At 36.4% G+C, this 19,337-nt stretch overlaps 2 protein-coding genes across 3 annotated transcripts in view; one reads left to right on the top strand and one right to left on the bottom strand.

Annotated features, from left to right (window-relative positions):
• LOC123318072 (TBC1 domain family member 16) overlaps positions 1-19,337 on the top strand; it is a 443,130-nt gene that overhangs the window by 21,963 nt on the left and 401,830 nt on the right. The window lies entirely within an intron of this gene.
• On the bottom strand, positions 1,359-6,884 carry LOC123317622. The gene is made up of 2 exons (XM_044904226.1): positions 6,607-6,884; positions 1,359-2,487 (listed from the first exon to the last, which is right to left on the bottom strand). Exons 1-2 carry the CDS (start codon positions 6,882-6,884, stop codon positions 1,359-1,361), a joined length of 1,407 nt encoding a protein of 468 aa, XP_044760161.1.

Genomic DNA, 19,337 nt, shown 5'->3' with positions numbered 1-19,337 from the left:
TCTTGAATTTTCAGCTATTTCTTTTCCCTTCACGCCAAAAAGATGAAATTCTCAGGACTTTTCTCTTACTTCGTGCAAACCTATTTATTCTAAGTCCCTTTTCTCTTTCTTTAATGACTGACTCTACAAAAGACTTATAATTTCTCTACTATTCCGTACCGACTCGAAGGGTATATTTTTTCGATATTTTACAAATCACGTCCCCGGACCGACTTAAATTGGTATTATTTTCGATCACGGACTAACATTTTTTTCCGAGCTACTTTTGCCCCCGGTATTTCTCTCCCACGCTATGGGTGGTACCGAAACGTCCCAAAATCGAAATCATTGGACGATCATTCTTGCTGAGTTGAAAAATCAGCGTTCCCAAGTTCGGCGGTTACAAGAAGATTTCGGCTTCTTCGAATTCTGCGAACTGATTTCCTCTCAGGGTCTCCAGACTAATAAATCCCCTTAATCAACATTGCTGACCATGTTCGCTTGTTCCGAAGTCCCTATCACCGGATATTGAAATCAATTACAGATCTCCTTACTGAGTGTCATGAAAAACATTTTCAACTCTTATCGGTCAGGTTATTATTTAAACTTCCGCGACTTAATACCGTCTGATCTCAAGCGCCTCAACGTATCATATTTTCGGATAATAAACGATGTATGTAGGTTCTAGCAATACACCTAGCATAATATAAATAATATAATATAAAAATATATATATATATATATATATTATATACATATATTATATATATATATATATATATAGATATAGAGGGAAATATTTGTCGGTTATGTAAGTAGAGTCTTGGTATTTATTGGGAAAGCGACAATGGTAAGTAAAACTCTTTTTCCTTCAGCTTAAGCTTTCGAGACTTTATTTATCTCTTCTTCAGAAGCACTATAAAACATAGAGGAGTTAGTATTTGTAGGCATAGTATTTGAAAAATATAATTACTTACAGGATTTGAGGTTGTACCTGGGTTGTTTTCATTGTAATCACAAATCAGGATGATCATAATTGCATATTGTATGTTAAGATTGATAGAATTCAGGTAAGAAATCCTTGAACGTCGGTGTTTCATTAGAGGTTAGATCTTAGATTCGATAGGTTATGAGTGACATGAGACCACAGACGTACAGGGAAATCATTGGTGACTTGATGACAAGTCGACTCTTCTTCTTTGTGTTAGGTAGTTGTTAGGAATGTCTTACATTAAACAATGACAAATAACAATCTGAGTGGATTTTTTTGTTCTCTTTTTGTTAGAATTAGTTCAGAGCGTTTTTTTTGATTTTATTTTAATTTTTTATTCTTTATTATTAGGTGACAACAGGTATATTAAAAGGCCGTGGGGAAACTACTAGGGTCTTCTATCCGTATCTGTATCTATCTGTATGGGGTTTCTGTTTCTGGACATTTTGTCTATCTCGACTAGGTTCGCATAAATTGCGCTGAGGTTATCAATGTCTTTTTTGTGGTTGATTGCGTTAGGTTCTTGGGTTATCCTGATCATCTCTATAAATTTTCTCTTCCAACTGTTAGTTTCTGTATCTAGGATCTCTAAGTCAGAAAATTTCATGTGGTGTCCAGTCGTGTTTTCGTGTTGAGCTAGTGCGCAGGCTTGGATGTTCCTTCTAGAATCACTCTTGTGTGATGTGATCCTTTTATTCATCGTTCTCTTCGTTTCTCCGATGTATACTCCGCTGCAATTGTTGCACGGTATCCTGTAGACAACGTTGGGTCTTCTCTCCTTGGGTGTTGTATCTTTGAGTTTACTGTACAGGTATTTAGATGTTTTTACATTGTATTTTGCTATGAAGGTATTGTCGTCGCTCAATAGTTTTGTTATCTTGTGTGTTAATCCTTCTATATGGGGTAGTATTATTATCTTTTTTCTGTTTTGATTTTCTTCTCTTGGTGGTTCTCTTGGTGGTCGCTCGTTATTTGTATTTTCCATTTGTTGTTCATGCATGTGATGGTTGGGGGTGTTGAAGACTAATCTTCTTACCAAGGATCTGGGGTAACCATTCTGTTCCATCAACTCTGCCAAGGTCTTCAGGTTTTTGTCAAGGTATGCCGGGTGTGAGATCGTTGTGATCCTGGTCTTCAGGTTTAGGATAAGGTTAATCTTCATTTTCATCGGGTGGTATGAGGTGTAATGTATATATCTGCCTGAAGCTGTTGTCTTTCTGTGCCAATCAGTTTTAACTGTTTCATCTTCTCTGATCACTTTTGTGTCCAAGAATGGAACACAGTTATTGGATTCTTCTTCAATGGTAAATTGAATCTTTGGATGGAAACTGTTGAAAACATTGAGGATCTCATCTTGTTTTCCTTCGGGTATCATGAGGATGAGGTCGTCGACGTATTTTTTGCAAAAAGGTATTATGAACGTCAACTGGGGTATACACTCATCTAGAAGTTCATCTATGACATAGTCAGCTATTATTTGTGATAATTTTGAGCCCATTGGTGTACCTATGCACTGCCTGTAGAATTTTCCATCAAATGCAAAATATATTGAACTAAACACTAACTCAATCAGCTCCATAAATTCTTTCTTTGGAATTTGACACTGTTGTTCTATTCTTTGCCAGTTATATTCGATGGCCTTTTTTGTTGTTTCGATCGTAATATTAGTGAAAAGTGATACGACGTCTAGGCTTACAATCCTATAACCTGGTGGTACTTTGAAATTGTTAATAGACTGTGTGAAGTCGAATGAGTCCTTAATGTAGTATGTATTGTTGAAATTGTATGCTCTATAGAGAATATCTTTCAGGAATTGTGATATCCTGGTTGTTGGGCTGCCAATCTATATATATATATATATATATATAAGAATGGAAATCAATTCAATTTCTCACTTCAAGAAATAGACGATTTGATGTCTTCAATCTGAAAGATTTATTATCTTTAGTTGGAAATATAACAAATAAACTCTGATAACTCTTAAGAATAACTTACTAACCTGAAAGAAATCAAAAACAATGCTATTCCTTTAGGTTTTCAATGAACAATATTTGAAATATGAATTGACATGAATTAATAATTGACAAATCAAGGCATTTTCTAAGTTGAAATTAAATAAAACATAGAAAGGAAAATAGAAAGTTGTCTTTTAAAGAAAATGACACTGTTCATTTTTACATCCCCCCACACAAAGTATGCAACAACCACTATATGTTGGCGTTGTCATATGGGAGCAACTTTGTTACATGAAAATAATTATTGTCCTTTTTTCTATTTCCAATGTCTATCTCGTAGATAGTGCCGGAAATTTTCTTCACTATTGGAAAAGGTCCTATTCTTATTTCCTCAAGTTTTTTTCTATTCAATTTAGATTTATTTTCAACATAAACATAATCTCCAATTTTAAAATCATAATCTTTCCTGTTCTTGTCAACAAGTTTTTTATTGTATTCATGATAACGTAAAGAATTTTTAAATGATATTTCCTTATCTTTTGGTAAATTACTCTTTTCTATAAGTTCTTCAGGAGCAATGGGATCAGTTTTTCCATAAAGTAAATATTCTGGGCTATATCCAGTTACAGAATGGTCCGTCCTATTGTATTCTTCAATACATTCATCTGCTATTTTCGTCCAAGCTCTAGTTTTCTTCTCATTTTGTTTGCATCTTATTCTGTTCACTAATGTCTGATTTAGCCGTTCATTCAAACCATTTGAAAAAGGACAATCTACTGCTGTAAAAATCAACTGTATATTCAAATTTTTCATGTGCTGTCTGAATTTTTCCGAATTTATTCCTGGGTATTGATCTGTTAATAATGTTTTGATTGGTCGTTTATCTTGAATTTTATTAATTAATGTGATGAAGTCTTCGGTTGTTTGGTGTTTGGAAGTACTCGCAAATGCATATCGAGTAAAATGGTCAACTAGGAGATGAAGGTATCTTTTTGAAGAGCGATTTCCAGCAAAGCCTCCAATTGTGTCCAGTGACATTATCTCAAAGGGTTCTTTTGCTGGGCCCAGCTGTGAAAGAAGTCCATACTTTTGACCTACTCTCGTTTTATTTTTACAACAGATGTCACATGATCCACAAATTTCTCTCGCCAGCGAATCCATATTTTGAATGTAATAAAACTTTCTAATTTTTGTATTTATCTTACTAGCACAAATGTGGCCATAATGATTGTGCAATTTTCTGATTAAATCTTTTCCAAAATCATTCGATAAAATTATTTTTTTGCTTTTTCTGCAATTTGTAAAATATTTTTTTCTGTACAATAGTTCTTTTCATATTATTTATCATTGAGAGATTATTCTGTTGATCGTTTTTTATTTCATTTAATGCCACCAAATTAACTGTTATTAAACATTCGTCCATATTCTCCGTTTCCTCCAGAACTGGGTTTCTAGAAAGACAATCTGCTTCTACATTTTGTTTTCCTTGTTCATATCTAATTTCAAAATCAAATTGTGATAAATAATTCATCATTCACCATTAATCTGTTTTTGTTTAAGAACAGCTCCTACTCCTTGAATACTGGCATCAGTATATATAGTCGTATAGGCATTTGGGTCGAAAATTGCAAGAACTGGTTCAGAACAAAGGATGTCCTTAACCTTAATGAAAGCTTTCTGACAATCCAATGACCAATTGAATTTTACATCTTTCCTCAGTAAATTATGCAACGGTTCTAATAATCTAGCGGAATCTTTTATATATTTGTGATAAAAATTAACTTTGCCCAAGAATTGCCTTATCTTCTTCCGATTATCTGGTGGAGAAAAATTTCTTATGGAAATCAAATTGTCATTTATGAGTCGTACTGTGTTATTTCCAACAATATGTCCTAAATATTTGACTTCTTCTTTAGCAAAATTGCATTTGATAAATTTAAGTCTGAATCCTTCTTCACATATTGCTTTCAAGAGTTCCTCCAAATGTTCTATATGTTGTTCAAATGTTGAAGAAAATATCAGAATATCATCTATATAATTTTGGCAGAATGAATTCAAGTTATATTTCCTGATAATATTATTCAAAATACGTTGAAATATCGCTGGGGATGTTTTAAGTCCAAAAGGTAAACATTTCCATTGCCAGTGACCATTTTGCGTCACAAAAGCAGTCTTATATCTATCTTTGATACGAACAGGAATCGACCAAAAGGCAGAATTTACATCTAATGTAGTAAAAAACTTTGCATTACGGGTTTTCGCTAAAATTTCATCGATCAATGGGAAAGGCTGTGGTTCGGGAACAATCAATTTATTGAGTTCACGGAAATCGACACACAATCTTGTCTTAGATCCCTCATCTCTTTTATATGCCAACGTGACTGGTGCTGCAAAAGGTGAGGAAGATTCTTCAATCAGATTCGCCTTCAACAATTTTCCTATTTGAAATTCTATCTCTTTTTGATCCTCCATTGAACATCTGTATGGCTTTTTAGCTACAAATTTGTGTTCTAAAAGTTTTATATGTGCTTCATTATTCTGCACCAAACCAATATCAAATTTGTGTTTTGCAAAAATATTATCATATTTATTTATTAACATTTCAATTTTATTCCTCTGATTTGTTGTCAAATGTTCTAATTTCGCTTCGAAAAGTTCTGTAGGTATACCTTCATTGAAGTTGATATTGTAATAATTGTTATTATCATTATTATTATAGAAAGAATCGATCTTTCTCTCTTCATTCATCTCTAATTTTTGATAAATTTTCAAATCAAAATCTTGTTTCAATTGAAAATTGAAAATAGAATCTAATCCGAGTAGAATATCATACTCGAAATTTTTATCATTAATTACAAAAAACTCAACTTCTTTTTCAATATCATTGATTCTCATTTTTGTAGTTATTTTTCCTGAAAAATTTGCCCTGCCATTGACTATTTTGAATGTGTTCCTATCCTCTCGAATGTGTAGACATAACTCATCTGCCACTTTCGAATTCAGAAGAGTGACATTTGAGCCTGAATCATAAATTCCACATAATTCATTTTCATTTACGAACACTTTCAATTTGATCAATGGCAACAAAACTAGTTTTTTTGATCGGAAATGGCCTCATTTAATTCATCCTGTACCCCAACATTGTTCACCGTTCTTATGCTACCGGATACGTTCTCTTGTTTAAAATTAAATCTCCTATTCTTTAGCCGACATAGAGCTTCTGGATGGAATCTCCCTGGGAAACCATTTTTATCACAAATTGAACATGGTTCCTTCTTATCTGCTTTTGTTAGTGAAGGAAGTTGTTCGGCCGATTTGTTCATTTTGCCATTTTTGGTATTTCGAGCATTTTCATATTTTGTTGAACCTTCTAACTTTCGTAACTCACCTAATAATTTCTCAAAAGTTGTTACATTTGATCGGTCAATTCTATCTTGTAAAAAATTTGGCAAACTTGTCACAATTAAGTCAATTAATATGTCAGTTGGAAAATTATTTCGGAGATTCAACAACAAATTTTCTTTCCTGAAAGCGTAGTCAACTAAACTTCCTCCTATGTACCTAAATGAATATGCCTCTCTATGCTTATGCCAACTTGTTTCACAAAAACTATCTAAGCAGTTATTTTTCCATATTTGAAAATCAGTTTCCAAACCTAATATAATTAATTTAGAATCAAACCATTCTTTCGCTATCCCATCCAGAAACAAACGTAAAATCAAAATTTTGTCCATATCTTCTTCCACTCCACAACGCATGCATTCCGACTCAAATTTCTTCAACCATAAAGTCACGGAAACATTCTTCCCATCAAAATTATTCAGCACAAAATTGTCCTTTATCTTCTTGAAATCCTTTTTATTCTCCTTGGTCTTGCCTGAGGACAGTTCTGTTGTATTTCGTGATTCTGCTAGTTCTCCTCCAAATTCTGTTTTCACGTATGCAGGTGAATAAGTCATTTGTAAATACTCATCCCTAAACATCACATCTTCTTCGGCATCAAAATATATTCCTTACAATTCCGGAGTCAATGAAATAACACACGTACGAAATGAACCTCATTGATTTCAAGATATTTTTCACCTTCGGTAGAGCAAAAAGTTCATGATGGTCATGTGGATTCTGTTTGTCTTCTGGAATCTCATAATATGTTTCCGTTCCTGTAGTCTGAATCCATTTGAACTTGAATATATTTTTCTTCGCTTTAGTATTTGATGTTTCAAAAGCTATGCAAATTTTCATGGATGTGGTCATTATAGCTCGAAATCCCAGTGCAGTCCTTCGAATATCAACCAGATAGCTTAAGTTTTTGATTTATAAGAATGGAAATCAATTCAATTTCTCCATATATATATATATATATATATATATATATATATATATATATATATATATATATATATATATATATGTAAAAATGAACAGTGTCATTTTCTTTAAAAGACCACTTTCTATTTTCCTTTCTATGTTTTATTTAATTCCAACTTAGAGAATGCCTTGATTTGTCAATTATTAATTCATGTCAATTCATATTTCAAATATTGTTCATTGAAAACCTAAAGGAATAGCATTGTTTTTGATTTCTTTCAGTTAAAATCTCCCAATCGAAAGTTGAAGACATGAGGAAAAAATTACATAAATTAAGGAAATCGGCATCTATTGTTGATGTTATTTCTAATCCTTTCAATATGGATGATTTAAAATCTGCAATTAAATGCACGAAATCTCGAAAAGCTGCTGGGTTTGATGGCATTTACCCAGAATTCATAAAACACTTGGGAGTAAAAGCTTTATCTTGGCTATTATCGTTTTATAATGATATTTTGAATTCTGGTAATTTTCCAACTGAATTTAGAAAAGCAAAAGTTATTGCAATTTTGAAGCATGGTAAAAATTCTTCGGATCCGAATAATTATCGTCCTATAAGTTTATTAAGTGTCCCTTTCAAAATTCTTGAGAGATTGATACAATTTAGGATTGAAACATATGTTGAGGATGTTTTACAAAATTGCCAGGGAGGTTTTAGAAAGAATAGAAATTGTTCTGATCAGGTACTGAGCCTGACTACTTTGATTGAATCGGGTTTCAATAATAAGAAGAAAACAGGAACAGCATTTGTAGATCTATCATCGGCGTACGATACGGTGTGGAAAGATGGTTTAATTTTTAAACTTCACAGTCACTTAAAATGTGGTAAAATGGTTCGTTTGATAGAAAATATATTATCTGATCGAAGACTTCGTGTTTTTGTTAATGATAAAAGCAGTAGTTTCAAAACTTTAAATAATGGACTTCCACAAGGATCGGTAATATCTCCTCTTCTTTTCAATTTATATTTATGTGATATCCCCGATACGTCTTCCGAAAAATTTATTCACGCCGATGATATTGCTCTTGCTTTTCGCCATTCTGATTTCGAAGTAATAGAAAATACTTTAACGCAAGACTTAGAAATCCTGAAAAATTATTTCCTTGAATGGCGGTTATGTCCTAATCCAAATAAAACAGAAGTTTCCTGTTTCCATTTAAATAATCAGCAAAAATATAGAAAATTGAAAGTAACTTTTAATGATGATGTTTTACAACATAATTTCAATCCTAAATATCTCGGAATAAAATTAGATTCTTCATTGAATTTTAAGGTTCATTTGGAGAGTTTACGTTTGAAATTAAAATCGAGGAACAATATAATTCAAAAATTAGCTGGTTCTTCATGGGGTGCTGATGCCATCACACTTCGTACGGCAGCTTTGGCCCTAGTTTTTTCTGCTGCTGAGTACTGTTGCTCTGTTTGGTTCAACAGTGCTCACGTCAATAAAATCGACACCATACTCAATGATTCTATGAGGATCGTTACGGGGACTATCAAATCTACACCTTTGCATTGGTTACCCGTTCTGTCAAACATCGTACCACCTCATATTCGCCGACAGGTGGCAGTCTCGAAGTCTTGGAATAAATTCCATTCCTACCCAAATTCATTTCCAATTTTATCATATTTACCAGATTCTAGAAGTGCCAGATTAAAATCTCGTAAGCCTTTATGGACTAATGATTTTCTGTATTCAACTAATAACCATAAAGAATTTTGGCAATCAGAATGGAATTCATGTAATCTCTTTAATAAAGATTTGATTACTGATCCTTCAAAAAAAGTTCCTGGCTTTGATCTTCCAAGAAAAATTTGGTGTACACTAAATAGACTGAGGACTGGCCATGGTCGGTGTAATAGCATGCTCTTTAGGTGGAATGCTGTTGATAGTCCAAGATGTGAGTGTGGTGCAGAAGAAGAAACTATAGACCACTTGGTAAAGAGTTGTCGAATATATCGTTTTCAGGGTGGTTTCGAAGGTATTCATTCGGTTACCGATTCTTTTTTGAGTTGGGTTACTAATTTCAAAATTATTTAATGAGTAATATAAAATTCAATACACCCCTCTCGTTTTTTTTCTTTCTTTTTTGTTTTCAGATTATTTTTCGTCAACCATCATAGTAGAAAGAATGGGAAGAAGTTTTTGGATTTTGTCATATGAAGAAGATGTCCTTCAATTTCAATTATTGTCAGCTTATTCTTTACACAAATACATCATCATTACACTTATACGGGCAAACAGAGAGTTTTTTCTGAGGTTTTTATCTCTGTTTTTTTCATGTATCATACGAAGATATGTATGGTACCCCGTTGACATTTTTCCTCTGCTTACACTGAGATCTGGAACGAGAAACAGGTTTTTAGGATCTGTCTCTTGTTCCATTTCTTTACACCCGCTTCATTGTTATTTTCAGATTGTAAAAGTTTGTAACACTCTTTTTCAAAAGAATATATATATATATATATTATATATATTATATATATATATTATATATATAGCAGAGGTCGGTGAGGCGAGTGGCACCCCTCTGCGAACCGGAACCACAAGGCCTAGCTATTCGCTCAGGAACACCCAGGGTGACAGCTTGGATACATCGAGGACAGATGTTCCCGCTCGATCCCATAGACGAATGAGGCTGCATTGGACTAGAGAAATGAATCTATGTCTTATGAATGCATACTACATGTCCACTGAGGGAGAGACAAAGATGAGAAAATACGCCGAAAGCATGACAGCCAGATGGCTGGAAGCCTACCCCAACAACCCCTTAACAAAAGAACACTTACGCGCTCAAATAAAGAACACCAAGACGCGGAAACTGCTATCTCCAGATGAGCTGGAATCGATGAAGGCAAACGCATTGAGGAAATCGCCGTCCGAGACACTAAATAGCATAAGAAGCAGCATTCATCGGAGAAGTTTACAACTACAGAGTTGCCCAACTGATGTCGACAGCAACATAATATCACCATTACCAACCCCAGAGCCGGATGTTCTCGACTCCGAAATCATGCGTCTTCTTGGCGAGGAGAACCTGAAGTGGGAGGGTATCGATTTCACAAACCGTCCTAGAATCGAGAGACTCAGAACCAACAAAGATTCAAAAACAACTCTCTCGGTAGTAAACGAGGCCCTTGAGAGAGTGCTAGATGACTCGATCTCCTTTGAAGATTTATGCCACAGAGTATTCTGTGCCGCAATGGTCACCAACACTATCCTGCAGACACCGTCACCGAAAGCTAACGCAACAAGCCACCAGCAGCAAAAACCCCCATGGAAAGCACGTATAGAAAAAAAGATAAACTTCCTTCGTAAAGACATAGGTGTCCTACACACATACCTCCAACATCAAAAGATGAGCAGGAAGGTGGAAAAGAAAATAAATGTTCACCTTCGGAAACTGATGATTAAAAAAGATGCACACCACCGACAACATCTTAGAACACACATGGAAACCCTAAAGCAAAAGATTGCCGCGTTAGGAAACAGGCTCCGGAGATACAACAAGAGAGCGAAAAGGTACCAGGAAAACAACCTATTCAGGAACAACCAACGACAATTCTTCAGACATCTTGCCGGCGGGGATGGTGATCATCAAACATCCACGCCGAGCTTGAATGAGATGGAGCAGCACTGGTCGTCTGTTTGGACACAAAAGATTGATCACAACACCGAGGCTGCTTGGATAGAAAAAGAACGAGAGGCACATCAAGAACTGCCTGAAATGACGGAGATCTCTATAACCGAAGACGATATAAAGGCCACAGTCATCAGAATGAAAAACTGGACTGCAGCGGGAGTAGATGGAATACAAAATTTCTGGTGGAAATCTCTTACAGCAACCCACAAACATCTAGCTCGGCTTATTAAAAGGGCCACAAAAGAACCATTCAATATCCCCGATTTTTTCACTTTGGGGAAGACCACGATGATACCGAAGAAGGGTGATCCTGCACTGCCGAAAAACTACAGACCTATTACCTGTCTACCTGCCGTTTATAAGATAGTCACATCAACTATTGGCCACAAGATCAACTCCCACATTAAAACTAATGGAATCATGTCCTGGGAACAGAATGGATGCAAAAAGAGAGCCCGCGGAAGCAAGGAGCTCCTGGTAATCGATAACGCTGTCACCAAGCAGGCAAAGAAAAAACTTAAGAAAATCTCCGTTGCCTGGATCGATTACCAAAAGGCTTTTGACAGTGTCCCCCACTCATGGCTTCTTGAAATACTGAACATCTACAAAGTCCATCCTGAAGTGATCAACCTTGTCAGGAGCCTAATGTCAACATGGCGCACCTCCCTAATATGGCACAACAAAAACATCTCCTACAGAACAACCGAAATACAGATAAAAAGAGGAATATTCCAGGGAGATGGCCTAAGTCCACAATGGTTCTGTCTCGCACTGAATCCACTAAGTAAAATGCTGAACAGGACCGCATACAGTTACGCTTTGGACGCTACTAGTAAACTGAGCCACTTATTCTACCTGGACGACCTCAAGTTATATGCCAGAGGTCGCAAGCAGCTGGAGGGGCAGCTGGAATTAGTCAGAATGTTTAGTGGGGATATAGGAATGGTCTTCGGTTTGGAGAAATGCAGAGTGGTCAATGTCAAACGGGGAAAAATGGCAGAACAGGAAAACATCATCCTGTCTGACGGACGCACTATACAAGCGCTTCACGAGGAAGAGAGATACAAATACCTGGGAATTCAACAGACATTTGAAATCCGACAGCAAGAAAATAAACAGCAAAGCGAAAATGAGCTCATGAACAGAATACGCTCAATTATGAAGACTCAACTGTCGGCCAAAAACAAAATAGAAGCCATAAACATCTGGGCACTTCCGGTATTTGTGTACACATCTGTAATTCTCACCTGCTCCAAAACAGATTTGGAGAGACTTGATAGGAAAATCAGAACTACCTTGACAAGAAATGGCATGCTCCACCCAAATTCGGCAATCGAAAGATTGTACTTACCACGCAAGGAAGGAGGCCGAGGACTTAACAGTCTGGAGAACATCTATCGAAAAGAGGACCAGAACATAAGGAACTACTTTGTTCGAGGAAGGTTACCTGTTCAGCAATGGGTGGCAACCCAACACCTTGTCTCCTCACAACCTGAGGAGACGCCCGCAACAGAGGAACTGCCCGAGAGATGGAGAGAAAAGTGGCAGTCTAAACCGCTCCATGGAAGGTTCTACGCCAGTCTCCACCAGCCTGAGGTTGATCGGTTGAGCTCGAGCATCTATCTCACCCAGGGGTATCTCTATCCCCAAACGGAGGGAACCTTGCTGGCAATTCAAGATCAGGTTGTTCCAACGCGCGCCTACACTAAACATATTATGAAGCAGCAAGTGGAATTAACGAAGTGCAGATTATGTGATAACGCCGAAGAGACGGTTCAGCACATATCCTCAGGATGCTCAGCAATTGCCAATACTAGGTATCTCGTCCGTCATGACAACATGGGGAAGGTGGTGCATCAGCTGTTATGCTTGAGGGAGGGCCTCCTGAGGCAGTTCACGCCGCACCATGTTTATTCCCCGATAGCGGTTATGGAAAATGAGAGCATCAAGGTCTACTGGGATCTCACCATCAACACGGACCTAGGAGTGGAGCACAATAGGCCAGACATGGTAATATGGTCAAAAAAGAATAACACTGCCATAATCGTTGATTTCGCGGTGCCTCTCGACCAGAACCTTTCAAAAATGTACAGCGAAAAGATCAGTAAATATGGGCCACTATCAAGGCAGATGAAATATATGTGGGACCTCCAGAAAGTTGAAATAAAACCACTAATAATCAGCTGCAACGGTTTAGTTCACCGAAAGACAACTCAGCACCTCCGAGAATTGATGCTTCCCAATAACACCACCCTTTGGATGCAGAAAGCCGTGATCCTGGGAACGGTTGGAATTATTCGTCAGATTCTCTACCCTCACTGACAGAACGCAGGATTATTCTTGGCTAACTTGGCCCGAATGATTCCAAGTGTACCACGTACGTGTGGAATTTAATATATATATATATATATATATATATATATTAATATATATATATATATATATATATATATATATATATATATATTTATCCAGCATACTATATTGCGTCCATACATTGTCTTTGGGCCATACACTATTGCGTCCTGAATAATACTGCGTCCGTATACCGGACGCAACATTGTTTTTCGAGGGATTCAACGACAGGGGTGGTCGCAAATCGTGAAGGACGTCGAGAGCTATCTTTGGAACAACTATAGATTTCATTCATCTTTTGATAAAAGAGTTATTCCATGTTGAAAAACATATCTCCAGACGCAATAAAGTGCGTCTCATGAAACCTAAAGTATATTTTTAGTTCACGCAAATTCCGCTTCGGGGGCGCTTCAAATGATGAAAACTGATATACAGTCAATATACGTCTTTCACACGACGCATAATGTTGCGTCCTAAATCTGGCAACTGTGTATACAAGTAAACCAAGTTGTATTTGCACAACTGAAATGATTTAGCTTCCTAGGCTCCAAGGTCATCCCGAAAGTCTGTTAGGTGAAGAATTGGATTCTGTCTCTAGAGCAATAGCAGGTCCGATTGAAGTGCCCTTATGGTGTTCTTTCGACTGATATTGTCATTATTATTTTTTCGAATGAAAAAAAATTATAACTCACGTGAATTTTATTCCACTTCAATTAGAAATCAAACGATAACACTTTCCAGAGAATAATCGGATTTATAAATTGACATGAAAGGTATCGCTCTATCCGCTTAAGCTTATGTCATCTCATTTCACTTGAGAATTAAATTTTTTTTATTCCACTGGATGGATAAACGTCAACTTCCCTGTATTTTCCTCTTCATTTCTTTTTTGTTCCCGAGGGACCAGGAACCTAGCTATAGAGTCATACGGTCATACAGAGCAGTTTTTGTTGATCGGTCGTCCTGTAGGCCATCTGGCATTTGTGAATTGGTGTATTCTCCAGATTCTATGTTCTTATGTTGTTATCTACTACTTTCTTCATTGTCTTCAATAGAAACGATGTTGAATTCATTGTTCTTGAAGATTGTGGGTCCCCATTTTGTTGTGAAGGGAACTTTTGTCCTTCTCCATTTTCTGTGTATATGACTCATTCTAAGCAGCTTCTGTTTATCTTCAGAAGATGAAGAAGAATCTCTTCTAGGATTTTTCTTCACACTTCTGGTGATCTATATAGATTGAAGGTGAAGGTCTATATTGCTGTATCGATTCTAGTTATGGGTTTACTACCTGTGAAGGTTGTTTTGGGGAAACTGAATTATCGTTCCTGTTCTCCTTCGCTGAATTATCCGTCTGGCTTATTGAGCGATATTGTGGGGTTGATTACTCCTTTTGCCATGACCTTTTGTATTCTGTGTGCTGTGGGATTAGAAGTGACATTACCACAAAAATTAAAAAGTTCTACAAATTATGTCAACTCTTGTATATATGTAGTGTCCTTGTAATATATTAATTAATAAGGACTGTCTGTCAAAGTGTATATCACAGAGATGCGAGATCTGATTGAATTTAGAACAAATCATACTGTACACAGATGACTGAAACAATATATTTGTTCTGGGCGTAGTAAGGTTGAACAAGCGTACGGGTCTAGAACTTGGGCGTTCTACATGAAATCCTACTCTAGCGAGTAGATGTGCCATTCAAGGATCCATGAAGGAACCTCAAACAAACAACGCCCTTCCTGACATCAAGCTTAACTGCACCGAATTTATTCAAGAAAACAGCATGATCTTACTCGAAAAAACTTCTTTGAACAGCCTCCATTACTCCGAGAGTTGGCAACGAAATTCGGCAAAAGTTTTGTACTGGCGCATAATTTAATATGATTTAGTATTGAGGGTGTACATAAGACAGCACCCCCTCTCAAGATCAGGTAGTGAAACACCTAGCGGCGACGCGCTTTGATGTAGGTATATGAAATTACAACACACTCTACAAGTATTTTGTAATGATTGAAAATTGTCACTAGTTCATAGAACAGAAAACTTGAAAAAGTGGTCAGATCTCATTTTAGTGAAACGCGGTGTGTCAGTACACCACATAAGTTGCTGCCTTGACGATGTTGTTTCAAAAGAATTGTATTGCCTGAAACTGCATTTACTGCTTAAATATCATATATTATTTGTGAATAAAATATTCAGACCACATATCAATAGAAGAGAGGCAGTCAGCAGTCACCCCAAAGTACGGATATTGTAATTTTATATAAATCAAAGATCGTCGCCGTCAGATGTTCCACTACCTGACCTTTTAGCGTGGGTGCTGATTCATATACACCATCAAAACTAACTCATATTTAATTATGATCCATTACAAATCTCTTGCCGATTTTCGTCACCACCTCTCGGAATATATGTCATTGTGATGTGTATGGCAATCGTATATTGGGTTCCAAGCAATTCATCCAAACTCCAGTTTGCTCGTCACAAATGTATTGAACAGCAAAATCATGGTTTCCGGTTCAGAAAATATCTGCTATTACGCACGATGAATTCATACAATCTTGGCCTCGTACCAAGTAAATGATTAACATGAGGAACATATGTAAAAGTGAATAGTTCTTTTTCCTGGTGTACGTGGCGACATTGTACTCAAAAATGCTCAATGGTAGTTGATTTCTGCCACACCAAATCAAGAATGAGTCCACAAAGCACTCTGCAGGAAACGCAGTCTTCAATAGTCGGCATGAGCCCATGCACGAATAGGATTAGTTAGATGCATCCTCACTTGTTCAAACTTCCGGGAGTGGATAACTGGAGTGGAAGGCCTCTAAAATTCCCTGATCGACTTTTTGTTCCAGATCTTAATGCGAGAGGTTTGGCCAATTAGTTTCGAACTGTTGTAAGTTTTGCTTCAGATGGAACTTAATGGTGGATCAGTTCCTCTTCTGTTATTTTATATTCGATTATCCTATGGTCAGAGATTAATGGTTTGGTCACCATTTTCCAAGCTTAAACACTTCTTCTGGAAGCTGCGTTGACCATTGTCACGTCCAGAACCCCTTTTCTTGCCCTAGTGACAGAACCCTGTGTTGTCCCCACGTTCTTGAGATAGTTCTTCATTCTGCCAGAGTTCTGCAGGCCAGAAAAATCTCCAATTCTTTCTTTGGTCTTTGCAGGTACAAATGAGAGCTTTGGTTATTTGTCTATGCCATAAACTTCTCTCAGTTGGAAGTAAGGAATTCACATTGTGTCTCTCTATAAACCCTGATAAAGTATGAATTCTGCAAGCGGACAAGATGTGCATAAGAGTTTTTGTCGATCACGGCTAGCCCTGCAAGATGTTGAGGTGACCACTTGCATTATATTCTTCTTATACTACCTAGTATTCTAGTATCTAGTATCACTCCATCTTGATGAACAAATCCTCCCGTTTCCGACATCAGCTCAGCCGACTCCAGAAAAGCAGAAAATGATTTTTACAGCAAGTCATGGTCTTTCAATCCCTTGAAATATATATTATAAAGTATATGTTTACTCATATGATATTCGAATGAAAACTTCAGTTTTGCTTGTCAATCTGGCATTCTAATATCTTTTGTTCTGCTGGCGTGATAGATTTTCCTACTAGCTTAAGATCGATTCATATGTCGGATATTAGCTTCTCCAAAGCACTCCAGCTCTTTGACTTTGATTTTATGATGAGCTACTATTCCCTTGAGTGGGTCTTGACCTCTCAATAATCTTATTCCATTTCCAACTTTTGTGTATAATGTTGGTATTGCAAACTTTGAAACCCCTGTCTTCCTGCATTCGAGGAAAGTATATCCTTTGTATCGAAGAGTTACAGTTACAGTTTGTTCGGCGCATCTGTCGAATCCTCCAGACCTGCTACCGCGACCAAAGCTATCTATTGTGGCACACAAACAAGCTCAAAGAGCTAAACTTCTACCTCCAGTGCCATCTTCCAAGCGAACCTTGTCTGCCGCTGGGCAGTCACTGAGGATATGCTCAATGGTTTCGTCCTCCTATAAGCAAAGAGAGTCCTTGTATATCGAAGAGCTAGGATGCAAGCTACGATTCATATTCAAACTCTTCTATCGAACTCGAGAATTTCATTTGCCGTCCATTTAACTACCCTGAGAGAGTAGTGACTCTCCAGTTTGCCAAATTGTTCGTAGGATAAACGTAGGATAAACTAACAGCTGTGCGGTTAATGCATTCCTAATTAAAGTTATCTCCAGAGCACCACTCTCTCACATTCATTTGTTATTAAAAAAAAACGAAAATGAAATATATATGTAACGTTTTTAAAATCATTACATGATCACTAAAGCTCTTCTTGACAAAAAGACACTCAAAGAGTGTTTGAAACTTTCTGAAATACGATTCCCCAAGTGAGCAGTCCACAAACTAAGGATGATAGCCATCATAAATACAGGGTCTTTCACGAGGAACCTCATTGTATTTTCATGAAATTCAGCACTTATAAGTATTTCACGATGCTGATGAAATCTGAAATATTTTCAAGGCATGAGCACCTCCGGTTTTTCCGGAAATGACGTCAACTTCCGTTTTTCAAATTAGAACACCATTTTTTTATTGCAGAAATAGATTCCTTAGAAAATTTCAAGTTATTTTGATGTAACATTTTTCAGTTTTGGTTGAAAAATTCTCTCTGAGCGGGAAAATTCGAAAAAAAAAATCGAAAATAGAGCTCCGCTGAAACAAGAATAACTTCGAGGTTTTTGGATGGAAAATTTTCTTTTTGGGATTTTTCAAGATGTAAGATTGATGTATGAGAGGGATGACAAAATCGTGAAAAATCAATTTTTTCAAATTAGAACCCCATTTTTTTATGGCAGATATTGAATCTACGTTAAAAAATAATGTGAGTGTATGCATCACTCCCTTGCCCTAAAGTGGATATTTTCTGAGTTATTCACAAAAAACTGTTTTTCGTCTTGAATTTTCAGCTATTTCTTTTTCCTTCACGCCAAAAAGATGAAATTTTCAGGAACTGTTACTTAAACCATGTTTTAGATTTTACTACCCTAATATGCAAGAGAAAAAACTTACAGGTTGTTCCTAAATAGATGGCGAATTTTGATTCGAATTTGTATCGGAAACCTCTTTATTTCAACTAATCAGCCATCGGTTTTCTTCCCAGTGATAAATAAATAATTTCTTATGAACCATATGCAAAAACTTACCATGTTTTACATTCTTTTTTTTAATGATAGATATCATTAATTACATCTGCCAAATTCCTCTTTATTCAGTAGCATTTTGTGTTTACCATTAATTTGGTGATATTTCGTATTAAGTTATAAAATCGATCACTATGCCTAATTTCACCAATGAAGATTATTTAAATCTCATTCTACTTCATGGAGAATGTAATGAAGTTGTAGATAGAACGATTCGACTGTTCATTGAGAGGTTTCCTGACCGACCGAGACCAACGAGAGATACCATTAACAGAACCATGACAAACTTGAGAAATGTCGGATCTTTCGTTAAGAAAACTATACACAGAGAAAAAAGTGTAGTAGAAGATGAGAACAACGAAATTACAGTTCTTGCATATTTTCGTGTGAATCCTCAAAATTCTCTCAAAGATGCCAAGATTGATCTGGGATTATCTCAATCGAGTGTTTGGAGAATATTAAAAAAACATAAAATGCACCCATATAAATTCAATAGGGTACAGCATTTGAAGGAAACTGATTTCGTCAGGAGAACAGAGTTTTGCGAAGCTATGATGATTCGATTTCAAGAGAATGAAAACTTTTTGGACTGTATAATTTGGACAGATGAATCTACATTCACAAAGAATGGTTCTTTCAATAGGCATAACAGTCATTATTGGGATGACGAGAACAACCACCACTTCAGACAATGGAACTTTCAAGAGACCTGGAGTTTCAATGTTTTTTGCGCCATCAAAAATAATGACAATTCTCGTTGTTCACATTTATGATGGGACTTTAACTGGTAAGATAGAACACTACTCATGTTTGCATTATTTAAAGAATGTTCTC

This window comes from Coccinella septempunctata, chromosome 7 (genome assembly GCF_907165205.1).
Source record: "Coccinella septempunctata chromosome 7, icCocSept1.1, whole genome shotgun sequence".
In the NCBI taxonomy this organism is placed as follows: Eukaryota; Metazoa; Arthropoda; class Insecta; order Coleoptera; family Coccinellidae; genus Coccinella; species Coccinella septempunctata.
This window is presented reverse-complemented; position numbering and strand designations above follow the sequence as displayed.

Excerpts from the sequence above, each read along its gene's own strand:
- LOC123317622 (XM_044904226.1), bottom strand. The coding sequence starts at position 6,884 with ATGACTTATTCACCTGCATACGTGAAAACAGAATTTGGAGGAGAACTA. Across the intron at positions 2,488-6,606 it reads GATGGGATAGCGAAAGAATG|GCAGTGCATAGGTACACCAA; the intron begins GTTTGATTCTAA and ends AAAATTCTACAG.